Consider the following 20,167-nt stretch of genomic DNA (forward strand, 5'->3'; position numbering starts at 1 on the left):
CGCTAGAGACTAGGATGTAGTCATGAGTCCATGACATAAATTGGTACTTCCGTCCTTGGACTTTCTATTTTTCGATCGAGTGCGTATTTGTAAAAAAAAAAGTGGCCTATACAAATATTTAGTAACTATTATAGATACTCATGATTTTTGAAATTATAAAAATATTTAGGATTTGAAAGTGAAAAAAAAAACATAGTGGAGAGAGAGTACAGAAGGAGAAACGGTAGTTGTTTGTGGCTTTGGTATGAAATTATGAAATAATAACAATTAATAATACAACTTACAGGAATATATGATATGATCAAAACTGATATTTATCTAATTACTATTTACATTAATAAATAATAAAACCGTAGGACATGAGGAAAAAATACTATGACTTGTTCTTACTATATATGTAATGAATATGTAAATTAATAAAGATTTTAAAATAACATTTGGATTCAAAAAGAAGAGGTCTTGTGGTCAAGTGACAGTGGATGGGCCTGGGATGCTAACACGTTTCAGGTTCGATCTTTCTGCCATGCGAAACTAAGTCACTTTATTCTGTTCACCTAACGCGAATATAGGTCCATACTTTAGGATCCATTTGAATGCTCTGGAGAAAGAATCCATCCGCGGGCTTGCGACTCCCCTGGATTCAACCAGGCTAAAAATATTTTTTTTCAAAAAAAGACACATTTGGATTCAAAAGAGAATGGCATTTTTATGTAGCTGTTAACATCAAAAGAAAATTCTCAACTAAGAAAATTCTCAACTATAAAAAACAAATATCATATAATATGAACCCGTTGACAAAATTATAAAAGTATACTACAAGCCAAAATCAATTGAGATAGATAGTTTATGATTTATGAAGTGACCTACATCCAAAGTCAAACTCTACTTTAATTAATAGCCATTAATGTCAATTTTCCAGCTTCTTATGATAAAGGCAACCGTACAACTTACACATAACTTTACTTGGAATATACTTCCTTCGTTTTAAGATAATTGTCCGACACTTTTTGAAAAAAAATTATAGCCATGTTCTTTTACAAGACGCTGTTTCAGCGGCTTGCGGCTTTTGCGGCGAAATGTATAACTGTTTTTGTCTTCATTAATCTCAAGAGTAATACCGGCAGCTAGGCTTTTGCCTATCAAAAATAATCGCAGCGTTCATCCATCCGCCGCTACTTATAACAGTGTCATAGTCAACACCAGAAACCTTCACGAAAATGATCGCCGAGTCAGTTTGATTAATTTTCTACCATTTTTTTTTATTTTGATGTTCAGTTTTTGGCTGCAAGCAGCTGCGTCCGCGTCTTGTAAAAGAACATGGCTATAATTGACTAGTATATTTTTATTTAATGTATAACTAATAGAATAAAAATAATTTAAATAAAAACTATTGGTTATTTAAAAAAGTGAAAAATAGATTTAATATACAAAATTATATTAAATTTGTAGAATGATATTTATTTTGAAAAAAATGATACTTATTATGAAACAAAAAAATATCATATATGTTATGAATGGAGTATACAACCTATTATAATATAGTTGACCTCTCTTTTAAATAGTTCAATCCTATTGTCAAAAAAAGTTAAATCGTTTTGTAACCTTTTCTTACAACCATAAACTTCAAAATGTTTTGTTTCTGAGTACTTGATTTTTATTAACTTGGAACTTTTAACAAATATAATTTTATCAGATATCAATATATATTTTAAATATCTATAAGTCTGTGAATAAGTTACAAATATATATAAGTAAAACTTATATTTTAAATCTGAAAATATTTATTAAATAAATTTTGATACAATAAATATTTCATAATCATTTTTGAATTTGGATAAAACTGTGGAGTATATTGTTCATGTCATGAAACTATGAATAAGAAACTGACATAATTTAGTTCAAAACAAGAAAAAAGAAACTGACAGAACTTTGATGATATAAATTAATTAAGAATTCGTAAATTACTTTTCAAAGCTGTAAAACAATAGTTCTAATAGTTGAAAAAAATAAAACAGTTGTAATGTTTCTTAAAACATTAATTAAGTATCTATAAAATATAAAAACCAAGTATCAGATATTGATTGCCTGAATAAGATTGATTGCTGATAATATTATAGAGTGGAAAAGGGATATGCTGTTCTAGTTACTTTTAAATGTTTGAGGCTATGTGATATTTTATATTCAAACGCTGCTAGGGAATATCTGAATTCTTTAAAAAATGTAAGGAATAGTTATTATTTTCATATATAGGAGGGTCTTGTTGTTCAAAAAAAAAAAAATAGGAGGGTCTAAATACAGCTATTGCAATTTGCATGGGAACAATTATATTCAATAGAAGAAAAAATCCGTAGAATCAGTATACTGGCATATTTCATTGTAAGAATTCTTAAACTATACATGAACCTTTAAATAAAAACTATGCATGAACCATGAATTGGTCTTCTTCGTGAATACGTGTGAGAATGAAACATGTTGCGGCCGAAATTTTTAAGTGGCCATATTCATTGTTCATACGATTCCTTTTGGTCTGGACTGGACGACACATGTAAACAACACCGTACCATATATTTGGCTAACCGACTGCTTAATTAGAAGTTCCATAGCGGTAAAAGCATTACCAAGTGCCCTTCTACTTTTATTTTTAAATGGTGACTAGAGTAACATCTCTTACAATTTCTATTTTATTTCTCACTTTAAAAAAATGGAATTACTCTAAAAATAGAATAATAATTTATTTTTGCTCATTATTTTATGTTTTACTCAAATAATATTAAAATAAAATGTAACTCCACTATGAAGTTATTATATTTTGTATAAGCCACAAAACAAATTTATACATTATAGCCTCTCTATATCTTCATGTCCATGTTGCAAAGATCTTATGAGCATTTAGTATTCACAATACAACTAATTTTGTAATGTAGTATGTTTTTATTTATGGTGAATCAAACGTTAGATGATAAAAATGGATAAAATAGAGATTATCCATTTCTCTATTTTTACTTATAAAATAGAAATAAGTTTCTCTCCAATGTATTCCTTTATTTTTACTTTTATAAAGAAATATTTTCAAAATATTCTATTTTAATTTTACAATAAGCATCTTTTATTTATAAAAGTTGATAATTAATCTATTTATTTTTAATTTTAAAAGATTTTCATAAAATTATGAATTTTTAAACTAAATTTATATTAAAAGACAATTATGTAAATAAAAATATAATTTTATTTTTACAAAACTGTATTTCTCTATAAAATTATTATTTGGTTATAAATATAAAAATTTAAAAGTTAATTGACTATTTTGAAAATAAAAAAATTATGACTCTATAATAAAGATATAACAAAGATAGAATCTATTATAGCATATAGAAGTGAAAATAGCAATGAGTTGGACACATTTCCAACATGAAGTATGAGACCTGCATATTTCTGATTGCACATTGTATTCAACTATAAAAAATATTTAGTTACTTTCTTGTCGAAGAAAAACAAGTTTGTAGAGTTATAATTAGCACATAGTTAAATACTACAGGTTGCCCAAAAAAGTCAAAAGATTACCTAACTTCGGTTTCCTTTTATTTATCGCTCCGGTTGTTTTTCTTCTCTTTGTTTTTAGATGTTGATGTTTCATGGTAGTTGACTGTATATCATAATCAATGCATTCTGGTTGTCATCATGATGTTTATTGGCTCGAATGTTTATTGAGAAACGGAATATAAAATTGGAATGTAATATACAAAAATCGAATATGACTTCATTCTCTCACATTGAACATGGTACGAGAAATTTAATCGCGCTCGTTCAAAGGCGGAAAATGTTTCAAATGAGTAAAACATTACAAAAATCCATCTAAAAACAAGATCCGTGTGCATCATCTCGGTAAGTTAAGGCCAATGTCCATTCCGTTGAAAGCAATCGGCGCATACATCCATTGATCATCAGAGCTTAATAACTGCGTAGTTATAAAGTTTTATTTTAAATTAGATCGTTTTCAGGTAACACACTAGTACACGTCAAACATTAAAATCAAAACCCCTCCTTACCTTAATTTGAAGCTGCAAAAATTTGACGTAATGAACGGCTTCCTCAAGCATTGTACTGATATCGACCTGTTACATATTTAAGAAATTATATAGCGTTCGCTGTAAAATAAATTGCATGCAAAGAACCATATCATCTGCATCTGTTAATCGTTTGCATGCTTCTTTACCTTTGTTCCATTCGGGACGAGGTTTTGCAAAATCCTTAGTCTCTCGTTAATCCTTTCTCTTCTTTTCTGCACGACCAAACAAAAAGATCAGGTTTTGTCACGTTTTTTAACTCCCCCAAACAAAAAGAAAATATAATTAAAAACCCTAAAACTTTTTGACTTTTATCAAGATAAAAATATTTACCCTTGCGTAGAGGCTTTGAGGGTCGGTGGCAGCACCACGACTGGCCCTGGTCTTGCCGTTTAGGTTGAGGGCCTTGGAGGCATCTTCGTCCTCTTCTCCTCCAATGTCCTGAGAAGGGCACTGTGATTCTTCCTCAGAACAGAAAGTGGTGCTTGAGTTCTGTCTACTCATCATAGCCCCACTCTTTCTTCTCTTCACCTTCTCACCTTCTTCCTCTTCTCCTGACTCATTGTTGTTATCACAAGTCATCTCTATGCTTTTCTGGCCCCTCTTACCCACTTTTGCTCTTTTGTTTTTCTGAATCCATCACAAAAACCATTTATACAATATTAGTCGATAAACCATGTCACTATCATATATATCTAATTTTGTGGAATATTTTTGATGCAATCAAATAGATAAATTCCATTAACTTTAACCCTCTAGATACAACTAGTCAGGGGCCTTTTAAACCAGTAAAACTTACATCAGTAGATGTCGCACGTGATCTCTTCTTGGAACCGGTGAGGGATCTATGATGGTCAGTAGTAGTCTCGGATTGCAACATACTCTCCTCGTCATCGTGGTTCTCCACGACAGTTTCCAACGGCAAAAGAGTCTTTCCAGATGAGTATTTCTCAACGTCACACTCACTTGTCTCCTCACCAACAAGAAATGAGTTGGTGTTGATGGTCACATCTTCCATCCTAAAGCCCATTGACCCATTGGTATGTTCTTCAACCGCGGGCGGTACCACTGCGTAGTATCCCCTGTTCCCAACGCTGTAGCTGCTGCTCTCCCCAGAGAAACCGAAGCTACTGGCTTCATGCATAAGGGTAAGGTGGTTGTGATTAGAACCAAGGCTCCAATACAAGCCCTGCTGGTCTCCACCTTCTGTGCCAGAGGATGAGCCGGTGCCAGGGTGATCGTAGGAAGCAAGGAGCTGGTTCATGAAATCTGTTTCTTCAGTTGCATATGTGTACATTCCTCCGAGGTTGTTGCTCCATTCTCCCATAGCTTCCATTTTATTTTTGTTATTAACTTAAGCGTCTTAATTGAGATTATCTTAATTAAGAAGATAGGTTAGTTTTGTTTGTTGGAAGTCTTGTGAGAACTGAGGGAATTTGGGACATGAGTTGGGATGTTTATATAGAACATGATAGATAGTGGATAAATCATAAATGCAACACTTATGTCACAAATTACAATCATCTCTCTAAATTAATTTATAATAAATAATCAAGTCCCGGAATATCATAGAGATCGACAGCTAAATGGTGGGCTCTATACTACTTGGTCTTCAAACCATACTTTTGTCGTTTCTCGTTTATACTTAATGCATTTCCAGTTATATTATTGCTTAGCTTAATACATTAGTACATACTTGTTAATTAAACACCTAAATATTAAGTAAAACAAAAAAAAAATATAGTCGGATGATATACCTGAATTTTGATTTATGACCGATCATTAATAATGCAGAAAGCATGATTTTGGCGGTATTCACAGTACACATGATGTGTTTTTAATAGAATTTTGGGATAACAAACTGGGGAAGCTCACTAGATTCTTCGACTTCAAAGTAGGTTATATCTTATTTAGGATTAGGTTTACGTTTTACAAAAGCTTTCAACTACTCCATTGAGTTCCATCTTTTTTTTTATAACTTCGTTGAGTTCCATCTTTAAAAGATACATATGATACCTTCAAATATTTTCGTTAATAGTAGTTTAATCTGCCGTGATATAGCAAATACATATTTTAGTTTAATAGGTAAAATATTTTATTTTTATAATATTCTACGTATCTTCAGAATATTCCTGTCAGTTGATAAAATGTGTGTATTTTATTTTAAAGTAGTATTAACATTAACCAATTTCATACTTTACATAACTAACAAATAATCTAAATGGGTATATGGGAGGATAATTATATGTTCTTCCCGTTCATCAATTGAAAAAGATGCATCTAGTTGCCTAGAGATCTTATGCAATATTTTTTCTTTATCAGATAAAAGGGGTAGAATCAGAATTAGGAAACGCACCACAAAAGGGATTACAGGTAGGAAAAACTGACAGTTTGACAAATGATCAACAAACATAAAGCTGGGAAAATTATTCCTTAAATTTAATCCAATCCGCTTTTTATTCCGATTTAATCTTAAAATTTCGGATATCCGTAAAGTTTCAAATCAAAACCAATAATAAAATGTGATATTTGTAAAAAAAAAATAAATCACAAATATTATTTTTAGAAATCCGAATATCCCATATGATCCGTATATTTATAGATAATATTGTATATACAAACTATTATATCTACACATATTTTATAATATAATTTGGTTATTTTTAAGTTGTTTTATTATTTTTTGTTATCTGGATTATTGCATATCCAATTTAATTTTTATGTTGAGTCAAATAGTAATATATGAGTTATCATTTGTTGATATTGAATTCTCCTTTACAATTTATGTTAAAAATGTTAGTTTGATATTATTATTTTTATTTAAATTTGATATTTTAAAGTAACTAATGAATTGAATCAAATAGTCCAAAATATTTAAAAAGTTATGAATTTTTAAATTTTTTGGATATCTAGAATTTTCCACATCAAACCAAATCCGCTATGTATCCAGGCCTAAAACAAGAAATATCAGTGTACATGTGCTTAATATTTTTCAATGAACAGAACGATATAGTTTTCACTCCCTGACTTATCTATTTTATTCTGGATATTCAGTAGAATAAAATCTGTGCACAGCTTGAAAGACCCAATTTGTAATCAAATCTGATTAAAATAATTTACAATTATATTGCTTGAACTATTTACCCAAAAAATTGCGATATTTTAATGAGAAAATAGCAATGCTTGCACGCACGACCAAACAGTATCGCAAATCAGACGAGTATTATTTATGATTTATAAATTAATCTTTTATATTCTTTGTTGGGTAGATAGCTGGCAATTTGATGCCTCTTTAAGATTATTTAAAAAGGCCAAACGAACACTTTTTATTCTTCATAATATTGTCGTTTCGGTTAGCATGGACGATAATTTGTAGTATTATAATTTATACCTAGTTTTTTTTTGTATTTAGTACTATTATTTTGTGGATATTATTCTAGAAAACGATACAGGAATGAAAATAGAAACTTGATCTCAAAGTTTGGTCTTCTCCAATACTCAAGAAGTTTTAGTGTTTATTTTACAGAGTTAGTTATCAGATTGAATCAGGCCTTTCTCTCTTAAATAAATTAAGGTACATATTCTCATGAGAGATATTTAAACGTGAGCCAACTCATGTGATATGCTATTAAAACAATGTCACAAGGTGAATTGATGTATCAAGTTTTCACTATGAATCCCTTAGATTGCAAGAATGCCCAACTTTTTGTTTTAAACTCCAGTGTTCATGATCCCAGAGCTGACCCAAACTCTCCTGGAGACTTGAAACTTTTGTGCAATTCGTCTTATACCTTTGTTTTGAATGAATGTAAAATTCGTCCAATCTTATGAGTCATTGCTCTCACATTATATGACATCCTTCGGTTTGAATTTATTTATACCTGTTTATTGTTTTTATCAAATATGCATCAGAAAGGGCGTGCTGACATATGTGTCTATCAAAACCAAACTATATCACAACTTCAAAGATTGATTAGAATGATCTGTTGTAAATTTGTGATGATTGATTATTGGTCAGATTTTTTCAGTTATTTATATTCTCAAAACATAGGATGAGTATGAGCTACAAATGGTAAACCACTATAAGTTATGCGTTTCGTTTTAATTTTTTTTTTACTATAATCGTTTCTAACTGTTGGGCAAAGTTCTAATAATGTATGTATATATATAATATATATATATTGAAAAAATTAAAAATTTTAGGTCCTTTTTATTATATTATAGATGGGATCAACATTATTTTGCCGAAGATGATGTCATGTCGCCGATGAAAACTTTTATTTGTAGACAATAGTTAATAATTTGCGATTGATAAGGTAAATCGTAAATGTAAGGAATCCTACCAAACAGAATTAGGGATCAAGCTGCAACGTGTGTCGGATATTCCTCAGCATCATTGTTCATTATATTATAATATGTGTTCATACACTTAGAATATAGACGTAGACGTAAACCACACGCATATACTAGAAAAATGATAAACTCAACCTAATAATAAAACATCAGAAATCACATATGTTTACTCGATATGGGAAAAGGACACAACTACGAATAGTTCGCAACTGTGATTTTCGATTTGACATTTGGTTCAAAACATAATATTTATATAACTTAAACCTTTCTAGTTGAAATTGAAATAACAGTTAAAAATATAACATTTATATATGTCAAGTTATGGTCTTGGACCGTCGAAAATTAATCGAAAATTATGATTTCAAACAATAATAAAAGGTAAAACAAATTAAATAAATCTCTGTTTTTCCTCTACTGAAGCAGAATCTACTATTGTGTGAAAACATTACCCAGGTAAATGCATGAGGTCTATTAACAAAAATATGTGATTTTCAGCTGATCCGACAGTTGGAAAAAATGGAGCTGAAAAACATATACTCCATTTGTTTCGTAATAAATGTTAATTTAGAATTTTTATTTTGTTTCAAAATAAATATTATTCTATAATTTTAATATAATTTTGTATATTAAAATTATATTTATTCTTTTGACTAACCAATAAATTTTTATTTAAATCATTTTATTTAATAAATTATACATTAAATAAAAATATATTAGTCTATTATATAATTTTAATCTTTTTGAAAAATGCTTAAATGACATTTATAATAAAACGGAAATAATAATTTATAATTAATACTGACGCTCGTCCAAATCGCTTTTTAAAGATATAATAGTATATATTAAAACATATAACTCTGTTTAATTGTTTAGCATATTACAAAGGGCAGCTATTTGATGAACCTTTTTAAATTTATATGGATGACGCGACTGGTTGGTAAAGAGAATGTTTTTATTTGTTTATCTTTATAATTATTGGCATTATAAGACCACCTAATTATAAAGTTTTTTGCTCCTCTTCTTTTTCTATGGCTTCTTGATTAGTTAATAATTAAGTATACGATTATTATTTATTACCAGAATCTTTAATATCATATTAAAACTTTTGTTACGGTTTGCGTCCGCCTCGTGCATTCGTCATTTCCTTTATACTTCGACGTTTGGTGCATTGATTGATGTAGGACAAAAAAGAAAAGTGATAACAATATATTCCATAGGCAACAAGTAACACTTAAATTATTCAACGGATATAATAAGAAATGAAATATACATTAGAATTTTTTTTGATCAAATCAAAGACCAGAAGAGTAGGTCTATTATGAATTTTTGTATTTAATGTACTTGCAATTTATATATAGCTAAGTACGTTTTTATCCTTTTCGTTTAATGGCCCGAACTGGGATCCAATCGTCCATGTCTAGTCACATCTTCAAAAGCTGATCAGGTGTTCATAACCTTTCTCCAAAGTTTTATGCCAATCCATTTTTTTGGTCAAAGTTTTATGCCAATCCTATTGAATAAATAGTCTCTGTAAGATAATGCATTTTCTCAGTATATAAGAATTTTGTTTACAACGACATGGTTCATATTAACTTTTGAAAATACATTAAACAGCATCTTGCAAAATATATGGTTTTGCAGTGGATATTCATAATCGACTTATTCTATATACTGTGATGATGTTATTGTAACTTGTTAAATTATTGTGATTGACTTTGGATTTTCATCTCCTATTAAATTATAATTGACTTTGGTTTAATGTACTTATGATTTTTTATGCTAACAGCTAAGGAGAAAACTCTGTGTGTTTTAATCGAATGATATATTCAACAAAAAGAAAAAAATCGAACCGCAAAATGGAGAACGGGAAAAGTCATTTTCTGTTTCCATCTCCTGAGAAAAAGTTTCCATCTCCTGATAGTTGGAGACTTGAGCAAAACTATGCACAGGTTATAAAAATCATTTGTATAGAGGTAACAGTTATACACTACTAATATTGTTTTTTTTTTAATCATTTGACACCAGATGTCACTATTCCCTGGTTATTACTCATTATATCTATATATTTATTTGATAAAAAAATCTATATATGTATATATTTTTGTGAAAAGACCGTTATATACTTCTCTGTCGTTTTCTTAACTTCTGCTAATACTTTGGCAGTTTTTACAAGTTCTTAAGATTTCTAATCGCATAGAATATCAATCAGAAATAATTTGACAAGTGTACTGAAATGTACCCCAAATTATATGGTTTTGTTTGAAGATTAGTATTTTATGAATATTTTGTGATTACTTTTACAATGAATGACGCTAAAATTTGGATACAGTAGCATTTTTGGAAACAATATTAGCAAATAACAGATTTTAAGTCTTTCTAAAAAAAAACAGATTTTACATTATACAATACTTTAATGAGACATCACATCGCACCATTGTACATAAGGAATTGCATAAGATTTATTTTAGCTATGCAAAAATACTGACATGTATCTCGCCGTAGGGCTGGGCATCGTTACTAATTACTCGCCTTAAACTCGCTACTCGACCTGTATTTGCCTTAAAAATTCAAGTACTCGGTGTTGTTAAGGCAAGTAACAAGTCGACAATTTTCATTATTTGCAAGACCAAGTCAAATATCATTATTATTTTTAATACTTGACTCGTTCGCCCCGTTACTTACTCTATTACTTGTTATTTGTTACATGATCAGTTAATTATTTCTTCGTATTTGTTTTTTGTTTCTTACTTACATTTAGGATTGAACATAAATACTCATTACTCTTCTTATACTTGTTACTTATTTCTTATCCATCTTGAGTTTAAAATATTCGTCGTCATCTAATCAAATATTACATAATAATAAGTATTAAAATTTTTAGTTATATGACTTGTTATTAGTTATTATTTATTTAGATAAGATATTTTTATTTGTCTTCTCTATAATATGATCATATATTTCATTTAAAATAATTCATATGTTATTTTAAATAGAATAGACAAAACATACTTTCATACCTATTAGATATCTATTTCTAATAGAGTATTATTTAGTAAATAGCTTTTAAATATTTAAAATTCGTAAATAATTCATAAGTACTCGTAAATAGTTCATAAGTACTCATAAATAGTTTACAATTACTCGTAAATAGTTTACAAGTACTCGTAAATAGTAAGTAATAGAGCAAGACAAGTAACTTACAAGTAATTCATTTTTGATCAAGTACTCGAAATATCAAGTATTCGTTTCTAATAAGTCAAGTATAAGTCAAAAATTTTATAATTTATATAAGGCAAGTCAAGTCGCAAGTACATGCAAAATAGCAAGTAATCGCCTTGTGCCCAGCGGCCCCAGCCCTATATGGCCGTATGCAATAGTAGTCGTTGCTAATACTATCCCCCAAGGATTTCTAGATTACTATACTCGACTCTAAAAGGTTTAACTTTTTAAGTAGAAAACTTGGGCCTGGACAAAGATCTCATTAGATTTCATATGCCGTTTAAATAGAAGATAGTTCATATCTACATAAGTGTTTGGACAACTTCCCATAATTTTAATACTGGGCCTGAAAACTAGGCCCATCTTTTAACCTAAACGGGGTTTGAGGTCCATTCGCGCTTATATAAATCGATTTATGTGTGTTTGACGCCAAACGAAATTTAGGGTTTTCGAGTGTTTTCACGCCGTTCATCTTCGTCTTCTAGCTTCTCGCACTTGAGCACTCGAAAACCATGGGTTTCGCTGCGATCTGGAACTCTCATCCCAAGAAGTACGGGCCTGGTTCCCGCACCTGGTAATAATGACCTTTTCTTCTCCTCTTCTCATGTTGTATCATTTCTTTGATCTGTTTTCGTTACATCATAGGATCGCTACAGTTTAGATATGTGTGCTTAAAGTAGGAGTCTTGTCCTAGTTAGAAGCAAATCCATTTTGATGGAAGTTACATGTAGCAGTAACCTCGTTTTGTAGTAATTGTCTGAGTTGATGATATTGAGAAATCTAATTATTGTAAGCATTGGGTTTTGTGTAGCCGTGTGTGCGGAAACTCACACGGGCTAATCAGGAAGTATGGGCTTAACTGCTGTAGACAGTGCTTCCGCAGCAACGCCAAGGAAATCGGATTCATCAAGGTAAATGATGTTTGATGACATTAACAGTTTACACATGTCTCCTTAGGAAAATAACTAATATTCATCTTGTTTTGTCATTTGCAGTACCGTTAAAGAGCCGGTGTTGCTTATGCAGTTGCTGTCATTTGGATTTTTTATTTTAAAGCTTTTGAATGTTGTACTGGATCTTATAAATGCTTTATGATTTCCTCGTTGAACAATTGAGCTTTCCTTGTTTTATCAACAATTTTTGGTTCTACTACAATATGATTATCATTTAAATTTGGAGTTTCTCTTTACCTGGTTTTAGTATTGGTTGATTATAGATGACAGTAGCAGGAACGAGAAACAATAAGTCATGTCCAATTCATATTCATATTTCACTCGGTCTCTTCTTCGTTACCTTACTCTAACCGAAAGCTTAAATTTTCGACACAAACCGAACTAACTGAACAATCGACACTTAGGGTCTGACTGGTGTAATCGCAGCGGTTGCGGTTGTGGGAGTTTGCGGGTGCGGATGGTTGCGGTTTTAAACGTTTTTTAGAGATTTGTACGATTGGTACCACTGTTAGAAATTGTTGCGTTTGCGGGACTTTTATGACTGGTTAACTACCAAACGCAACATCTATTAAATAATAATTTAACAATATTTACATTTTATGTAATTATAAAAATATTAAAAATCATAATAATATGATAAATATAAAAATTATATTTATAGAATCATATTCTTAAATTTTAAAAAATTTATAGAAAATATTTTGGTTTTAAATTTTTATAATATAAATTGAAATATAATATGAATACATTTTACAATTTCTATTATTTCAATTTAAAAATTTTATTCGATATTTTTAGTATTATTTTTATTTATTCTGTTTTAAAAAAAAAAAATTTTACCCTCCCGCAATCGCCCGCAACCGCAAACGCTAGGTGGAACCAGCTTTTGATTTTAAGAGGTTCGGAGCGGTTTGAAGCGATTTGTAGCGTTTTCTGTGATTGTTTCGAAACGCCAACAACCGCTATGAACCGCAAAAGCTGCGTTTGCGGATGGTAGCGGGAAAACCGCCCCTTAAAACAAGCTGAACCAAACCAAAAAATATGAAATGATGCGAATTGAAGCGGTTTTAGTATTAATTGAGCAGCTATACGAAGACGCTTAATATTCAGTTGTCATTCTCTCGAGGAAAGATGAGCGTCACTCTTATGGTCGCAGACGCCGTCTGGTCGAACATCGAATCTACCGGCTCAGGTACTTCGCCATCATCATCATCATCCGCCATTTTACTTACTTCTCTCGTTTACGAGATCTTTTTTCCTTGGAATTTTTCATTTTTTCGGCAGTGACTGAAGAACAGCTCTCAATGTCAGTTCTACTGTTTCCAATTCTCTCTTATTCCTGACTATTGTGCAATTTTATATTTGATATTGCTCATTCGTTTGGTATGTGGAACAACAACAAGTGTGGATGATACTGGTTTGGGTTTTTAGTTTTAAACATAACCAAAGCAAAAAAGAAAACATGTGGTGGCGATTTAGAGATGGGAAATTGAAGTGTATTGTTTGCAAATTCAGCTTGCATTTGTTGTTTGGTAAGAATCTTGAGAAAGCGACCAGAATCATCGACAAGAGAGGCGTCAAGAAAATCTCTGGCTTACCTAGTGGAAGACACATCTTTCAGGTCTTCTCACAAATCACAATCTGACATCCCTTGTAAGCAGTTAACTCGATGTCTAAAGAACATTGTTTTTTTGTTTGTGTTGTTTTAACAGGTTGTGGGAGAATCTCAAAAGAGGGAAGAGTATCTCTGCTTCCCAGGAGATTACTGTGGATGCTATTCTTTCTTCTACGATGTTGTTAGCAGAGGAGAGCAACAATGTGTAAGATTCTTAATCATCCATCAGAGATAGCGAGAATTCTCTTTCTCCATCCATGCGTTTAGAGTATTGAATTTATAGTACTGATACTGACTTTTTTTTTCTACTTGCTGTTTTTTTGGCAAAGTGTAAGCATCAATTGGCTGCGAGGCTGGCTTCTTGTTTGGGTACATACAGCGAAATTGAGGTCTCAGATGAGCATCTTGCCGTGATGCTTTCAAAGATCTGAATCTTTCAAATGCAATGTATTTGTGCTGCAAAGTTTTTTGTCTGAAGAAGACATACAAGAAGTATTCATGCTAGCAAATCCTCCTGTGACAACAAAAAATCAATGTCACAAGAAAATTAAGAGCTTAATCCTAGTGGCAACCAAAATTATGGAATAGTTTTCTTTTCTTTCAATTTATTATTGTTTTTTCTTTTGAGAAAGAATTTTATTTTTATAAAGTTCAGTGTGTAGGGTTTAAATTTGGTATTGTTCCTTAATATAATTTGGGTTAGTTAGATTAATTTACCAAATTAATCACTTTTATTAAAATCATACTTAATGAATCTGACATTCTGCTTACTGGCATTAGAGCACCCGCAACGCGGGGTACTTGGCTCTGTTACCTAAAAAAAAAACATTAAAATATTTGTTGTGTTTGGTAATAGTGTTTGTTACTGGCCCTTTAAGTCCTAATCTAAGGATTCATTTTGGTTGTGTTTCGCCACGTTTCGTGGCATGATTAGCTTACTTTTACTTTTTTTTTTTTTTTTTTTTTAATTAAACGAAAAAAAACAAAAAACTAATAAAATAATCAAAAGTTGGAATTGGAAATCGAGCCATGGCAATACACGATTGCAGATGCTCTTACCTTCCATTCCAAGGGTAAATCCGTCATTTGACTCTGAACACGCTTTGAAACTTCTATCTTTAAAGCTGTTGGTAAATTCAATAATTTACTCGGTTCGTAAATAAACACAGGAATCTTCCAAGAAAGCGACGAAACGATAGAGAGAAAGAGTATAGAGAAGCAAACAATGGAGGTGATAACCGACGAGGTAAACGCCACGGCGACGGAAACTCTTGGTCGAAACGATCCGGAGGAGGAGGCGGTCGTGACCGCAGAGGAGAGGAAGATTGAAAGGGATAATAATGGGGGAGAGAGGAAGAGAGGGAGCGAGACGCCTCCAGAGGATGATTGTTGCCCGATCTGCTTCGGCTCCTTTACGGTTCCGTGTCGAGGGGATTGTGGCCATTGGTATTGCGGTTAAGTCTTTGATCTTTTAACTTCTTATAAATTTTTTTTTCTGAGCCAATTTCGTCTTTACATTGATGTATCTCTCGCTTGTGTCCTATGAATTGATTATCTAATATATATGTGGGTGCAGTTTGTTGATTAGTTAATTATTGTTGTTGTGTTATATTACATATACAGGAAGCTGCATCTTGCAGTACTGGAACTATGCTGCAGTATCTACGCCTTGCAAGTGTCCCATGTGTGTTCGTCACATCACTAAGCTGACACCGGACGCGTCCTTGCAGCAGCGCCAAGAGCCGGAGGTGAAGGAGGTTCTTGCTAAGATCCGTAGGTATAACCGTCTCTTTGTTGGAGGTTTTACTGGTTTTGTTCAGGTATTTAATTAATACTCTCTTTTTTTAAATCGCTTGAGTGTTTGGCTTGACAAAATCGTTTCAAAATGTTTCAGAAGGTGAAGGAGCTACCTTTGCTAATGAAGAGAATGGTGTGGCACATAATGGATCCAGATACGAACAGCCTGTATTTTAGCGAAGTTCGCATCTTTGCAGTTAAGAACATTCTACCTTGGTTTCCATCTTGTTTGCAGTCATATATCTGACGTTTACTTTTCCTGGTTTAGTATTTAGTTATTATTATATCTACCCACTTAGTCTTGTTGTTACTCGTTGTTTGTACTAATGACCAAAACAAGACTACACAGCTTAATAAACTCTGTGATTGTGATTATTGTAGGAGTAACAACTTTGTATCTATTCTACTATCGAAGGATGAGAAACTAAATTTCTTCTGGTGTTGCAGATGTTGATGAGTACCCTTTACACTGCCTCCGAGTTTAACTTCATCCCAACGGGTAAGTTGCCTCACAAGATTGAGATTCACAGTGCATGCCTCTGCAAGAATCATTTGGAACCCTGATATCAATTTGAGATTGCGTGATTAGAACTGAAGTTCATGCGACTTCAAGACCTCTTTCCAATATTGATGTTCCCCGTTTTTTTGTACAGGAGGGTTCAGAATAGTAACGGTGTTCGAGTACGGAGCTATAGCAATGATCTTGATTCTGCGCTTGGTGGGGGTATACAGGAGGAGACGTCTTGCTCAGCGGGTTAGGCATGTTGCAGCTGCAGAAGTTGAACCAGAATAGAGAGAACAAACGAACGAATGTATAAACATGTGAAGAAGCAAACATTTGTTCATTGTGGATAGGTTTGGTAGATCATAGAAAACCATGAGTCATGTGTAGTTTTACTGTCCATATGCAAATCATATTTAAGTATATACTACTATCAAACATTTCAGAAAAAATAAAAATAAAAAACAGTGGTGTAGTGACGATTAAAACGTTGTCGTTCCAAGATTCTCGAGACGCTAGAACGGCGTCGTTTGACACAACACCATTTCTACTCCCAAACACAAATTTGAATCAAATATTTTTCCCCGATCTCTCCATCTAAACGCCGATTTTATATATTAACCGACGAATCGTAGCGGCGGAGCAACCGAGCAAGGGAGAATGGCTACCCGTGCAATATCTCAGGAGGCATTCGACGATCTCGTAAGGGAAAACGTGGAAGATCTAGGAATGGAACCTTCCGAAGCTCTCGAAGACGCTCTCCACACACTCAAGCTCCAAGGCGTCGATCTCTCCGGTCCGTAACCTCTCTTTTGCTTGATCTATGTGGCTCTCGAACTGGGATTTAATCTAAGTGTATGTGCTATACTACAGGGATCATTACTTGTGTTCCAGGAGAAAGTAGCGTCAGGGACAACCCTGTGATCGCGTGTTTAGATAGGCTCAAAGAGCTCGACACTGTTACTCTACTTCGAGACGAGGATTTGGATGAGATTTCGAGTTTGTTAGTCAAGCTCAACGAGCTTTGTAGCAGCGGTCAAGAGTCAGGGAACGTGGCGATTGCTACGAAACATGGCGCCGTGGAGCTGATAACATGCTCGATTTGTTCCAAAATCAAGATAGGCACTAGAAGTGATTCCATTGTTGTTCCGTGTTTGCAAGCTTTGGCTGTTTTGATCCATGGTATGACTTAACGTTCTTGAATTAGTCTTTTTTTTTCTGGTGTTGATCAATGAGTTTTATCTAATTGCAGACATTCAGAGCACAGAGGCGTTCAGGAATGCTTCTGGACCGAGGATTGTAGTGGATCTCTTGAGAGACTCCAGCTCGGATTCCGATTCTTTAGATGCTGGTTTTGCTGTTGTTGCTGCTGCAGCGACTGGTAACGAAGTTGTGAAAGAGCTATTCATGGAGCTGAAGGTCGATGAACTTATCCTGAAAGTGCTGAATCGGGAGAGTAAAACCACGATTAGAGCTTTGTATGATGCCATTCGTGTTCTTTTGACCCCAGACGACAACCGTGTGGTTGCTTCCCAAGTAAGCATCTCTCTACAGCACTTAGCAAACAACTAGAAAAATGTTTGTCTTTATTACATTTTTTAAAATAGCTAATAGGTGCTTCTTCTTCAACATGCTTTGAGAACTCAATTCAAGTTTTTCGTTCCTGCTTTCAAATGTTCTAGGTTTATGGCTATGCCCGGACTTTTGCCAAATTAGGTATTGCAAAGGCCCTCACTGAAGCATTACAGGCAGGGATTGGCTCCGATAGCTTGGTATCGGCAAGTATTGCGTTAAAATCAATCGCTGTAAACGTAAGTTTCCTAGCACAAATTTTTCTTTCATGACATTTTAACTGGTTAGTCACTGTAAATTCCTCACTGCAAATACATAACAGGATGAAATATGTAAATCTATTGCTGAAAGTGGTGGAATAGACACACTTCTTCGATGTATTGATGATAGTGGTGAACAAGGCAACAAGACTGCTGCGAAGACATGCTGTTCCCTCTTGTCCAAGGTGTGTGTAGCTTCTAAACTGTTCTACAACGTGCCTCTATAATCTTGAACGCCTTTAATTGTTCATAGTCCTGCAAGCTGCCTCTATAGTATATTAGTATTGAACGCCTTTCAATTGTTGATGATGGTTCTGCTATAAATTTCAGAGTTTTAAGTTTTTTTCCCACCACTATTAGACAGTCGTGTATGTTCCTGTTTTCCATGTCCAGTATCAGAGGGGTTTTTAATGCATGTTTTCGATTTTATTTATTTATTTTCCAAAGTCTAGAATTACGTATGTAGATTGTTATTGTAATCACGCGTGAAAAATGTTTGTCTGAATGTGTACTTTGATTCTCTAGTTGGCAGGAAGTGACTCTAACAAGAGTACCATAGTTGAGAAGCGGGGTCTAGACAAGTTAATCAAACTCGCACAACGGTTCTCGGATGATCCTCTAGTCATACAAGAGGTAAGTAAACCAAGAAAACCGTCTTACAACATTATGTTTCATCACAAAATTTATGCAACGACAATTTCAATTTTCCTGTCTAGTGAAGATGCGTGTGACTAGGGGTCAGGTCTATGGCAGTGTTAGACTAGAATAGATAAGAACGTTATTCGAGTGAAGAGTTTTAATGGGTGCATAATCCTTGTTGCTGGTTTGTTCAGGTCATGTCGATAATCTCTATAATCTGTCTGAGATCACCAGACCACGCAGCCAGTGCTATAGAAGCTGGAGCTGGTGATCTGGCAATCCAAGCTATGAAGAGGTTCCCAGCAGCGGCTCAAATGCAGAGAAACGCTTGCAACATGATACGGAACATTGCTGTGAGAAATGCAGAGAACAGGTAAAAAGAAGTTCTCTCTCCTAAGTTGTTTTTTTTCATCCCAGCAGTACACATATATGGCACAAACTCTGATCAGATCAACACATTACAGAAAAATCCTGCTTGCCAATGGAATTGAGAAGCTGATAAGGAATGCTAAGGCCAACAATGAGATATGCAGAGCCTCTGCAACTGATGCACTGAGAGACCTTGGCCTTGATAACTACAATAGCTAAGGCCTATGCTACATTCAAATTGGGTAGGAAGCATTCCAAGTTTCCAACTTAAAACTTTTGCGTCGATTGCATTGTTGGAATAGCTGATCATGTAGTAAAATGGGAACATTTTTTTTTTGTGCTCTACTTTTCTTGTTTTGTTAAAGTCTCTTGTATGCTGTCACCAACCTCCTTCTCTCTAGAAGAGTGTATTCGGAATTATTATGTACGGAGATATGTTTTATAAGATTAAAAAAATATTGCGTCATGTGGAGACCCATTCACACTATTATAATATTAGGGGGAATGGGCCTGTCATGAATGCATCTCTATCGGCTTCTGCTTTTAGGTGGAGATCGGGCACAAAAGCCAACAATATCTCGACAATTGTGGTAACCTTGATTATTTTATTTTCTTCTTTTTATGTGCGAAAATACTTTTTATATACCGAAGAGGAAAGTGTTTTCTAAATTTAGATTAAAATACATTGGGAGACATATTGACCTCAGAATACATAGGGAGGTGTCCAATAATAGCGGCTTCCATGAATATATAAGGTTGTTAATGCGAGTGTCATCAGATAAGCTTCAGGTTTATACAAAACTTGTACTAATCTATAAATAGTT

General features: G+C 33.1%; 5 protein-coding genes across 5 annotated transcripts; 4 read left to right on the forward strand and 1 right to left on the reverse strand.

Annotated features, from left to right (window-relative positions):
• Positions 1 to 3,694: 3,694 nt before the first annotated feature.
• On the reverse strand, positions 3,695 to 5,434 carry LOC108853223 (transcription factor RSL2-like). Its single transcript, XM_018626666.2, has 5 exons — positions 4,864 to 5,434; positions 4,398 to 4,694; positions 4,214 to 4,279; positions 4,047 to 4,112; positions 3,695 to 3,955 (listed from the first exon to the last, which is right to left on the reverse strand). Exons 1-5 carry the CDS (start codon positions 5,398 to 5,400, stop codon positions 3,875 to 3,877), a joined length of 1,047 nt encoding a protein of 348 aa, XP_018482168.1. The 5' UTR covers positions 5,401 to 5,434; the 3' UTR covers positions 3,695 to 3,874.
• Positions 5,435 to 12,050: 6,616 nt separating this feature from the next.
• On the forward strand, positions 12,051 to 12,808 carry LOC108852341 (40S ribosomal protein S29). The gene is made up of 3 exons (XM_018625836.2): positions 12,051 to 12,210; positions 12,448 to 12,547; positions 12,632 to 12,808. The coding sequence occupies exons 1-3, from the start codon at positions 12,149 to 12,151 to the stop codon at positions 12,638 to 12,640; spliced, it is 171 nt and encodes a 56-aa protein (XP_018481338.1). The 5' UTR covers positions 12,051 to 12,148; the 3' UTR covers positions 12,641 to 12,808.
• An 834-nt stretch (positions 12,809 to 13,642) lies between these two features.
• LOC108840429 (uncharacterized) lies at positions 13,643 to 14,925 on the forward strand. The gene is made up of 5 exons (XM_018613260.2): positions 13,643 to 13,781; positions 13,874 to 13,895; positions 14,105 to 14,210; positions 14,302 to 14,409; positions 14,534 to 14,925. The coding sequence occupies exons 1-5, from the start codon at positions 13,721 to 13,723 to the stop codon at positions 14,633 to 14,635; spliced, it is 399 nt and encodes a 132-aa protein (XP_018468762.1). The 5' UTR covers positions 13,643 to 13,720; the 3' UTR covers positions 14,636 to 14,925.
• A 426-nt stretch (positions 14,926 to 15,351) lies between these two features.
• LOC130508370 (uncharacterized) lies at positions 15,352 to 16,926 on the forward strand. Its single transcript, XM_057003840.1, has 5 exons — positions 15,352 to 15,658; positions 15,828 to 16,024; positions 16,099 to 16,197; positions 16,449 to 16,500; positions 16,655 to 16,926. The coding sequence occupies exons 1-5, from the start codon at positions 15,430 to 15,432 to the stop codon at positions 16,792 to 16,794; spliced, it is 717 nt and encodes a 238-aa protein (XP_056859820.1). The 5' UTR covers positions 15,352 to 15,429; the 3' UTR covers positions 16,795 to 16,926.
• A 136-nt stretch (positions 16,927 to 17,062) lies between these two features.
• Positions 17,063 to 19,809, forward strand: LOC130508367 (uncharacterized). The gene is made up of 8 exons (XM_057003838.1): positions 17,063 to 17,299; positions 17,377 to 17,685; positions 17,756 to 18,039; positions 18,186 to 18,314; positions 18,398 to 18,520; positions 18,861 to 18,968; positions 19,169 to 19,347; positions 19,439 to 19,809. Exons 1-8 carry the CDS (start codon positions 17,164 to 17,166, stop codon positions 19,560 to 19,562), a joined length of 1,392 nt encoding a protein of 463 aa, XP_056859818.1. The 5' UTR covers positions 17,063 to 17,163; the 3' UTR covers positions 19,563 to 19,809.
• Positions 19,810 to 20,167: the final 358 nt, after the last annotated feature.

The sequence above is a fragment of the Raphanus sativus genome, chromosome 2 (genome assembly GCF_000801105.2).
Source record: "Raphanus sativus cultivar WK10039 chromosome 2, ASM80110v3, whole genome shotgun sequence".
Lineage (NCBI taxonomy): Eukaryota > Viridiplantae > Streptophyta > Magnoliopsida > Brassicales > Brassicaceae > Raphanus > Raphanus sativus.

Bases quoted from the DNA above. Each gene is read 5' to 3' on its own strand.
- LOC108853223 (XM_018626666.2), bottom strand. From the start codon at position 5,400: ATGGAAGCTATGGGAGAATGGAGCAACAACCTCGGAGGAATGTACACA. The intron at 4,695-4,863 runs GTAAGTTTTACT...TGATGGATTCAG, and splicing joins CACGTGCGACATCTACTGAT to AAAAACAAAAGAGCAAAAGT. The intron at 4,113-4,213 runs GTAAAGAAGCAT...AATATGTAACAG, and splicing joins TCGTCCCGAATGGAACAAAG to GTCGATATCAGTACAATGCT.
- LOC108852341 (XM_018625836.2), top strand. From the start codon at position 12,149: ATGGGTTTCGCTGCGATCTGGAACTCTCATCCCAAGAAGTACGGGCCT. The intron at 12,211-12,447 runs GTAATAATGACC...GGTTTTGTGTAG, and splicing joins GGGCCTGGTTCCCGCACCTG to CCGTGTGTGCGGAAACTCAC.
- LOC108840429 (XM_018613260.2), top strand. From the start codon at position 13,721: ATGAGCGTCACTCTTATGGTCGCAGACGCCGTCTGGTCGAACATCGAA. The intron at 13,782-13,873 runs GTACTTCGCCAT...TTTTTTCGGCAG, and splicing joins CATCGAATCTACCGGCTCAG to TGACTGAAGAACAGCTCTCA. The intron at 14,211-14,301 runs GTCTTCTCACAA...TTGTTTTAACAG, and splicing joins GTGGAAGACACATCTTTCAG to GTTGTGGGAGAATCTCAAAA.
- LOC130508370 (XM_057003840.1), top strand. From the start codon at position 15,430: ATGGAGGTGATAACCGACGAGGTAAACGCCACGGCGACGGAAACTCTT. The intron at 16,025-16,098 runs GTATTTAATTAA...AAAATGTTTCAG, and splicing joins GTTTTACTGGTTTTGTTCAG to AAGGTGAAGGAGCTACCTTT. The intron at 16,501-16,654 runs GTAAGTTGCCTC...TTTTTTGTACAG, and splicing joins GTTTAACTTCATCCCAACGG to GAGGGTTCAGAATAGTAACG.
- LOC130508367 (XM_057003838.1), top strand. From the start codon at position 17,164: ATGGCTACCCGTGCAATATCTCAGGAGGCATTCGACGATCTCGTAAGG. The intron at 17,300-17,376 runs GTCCGTAACCTC...GCTATACTACAG, and splicing joins CCAAGGCGTCGATCTCTCCG to GGATCATTACTTGTGTTCCA. The intron at 18,315-18,397 runs GTAAGTTTCCTA...AATACATAACAG, and splicing joins TAAAATCAATCGCTGTAAAC to GATGAAATATGTAAATCTAT.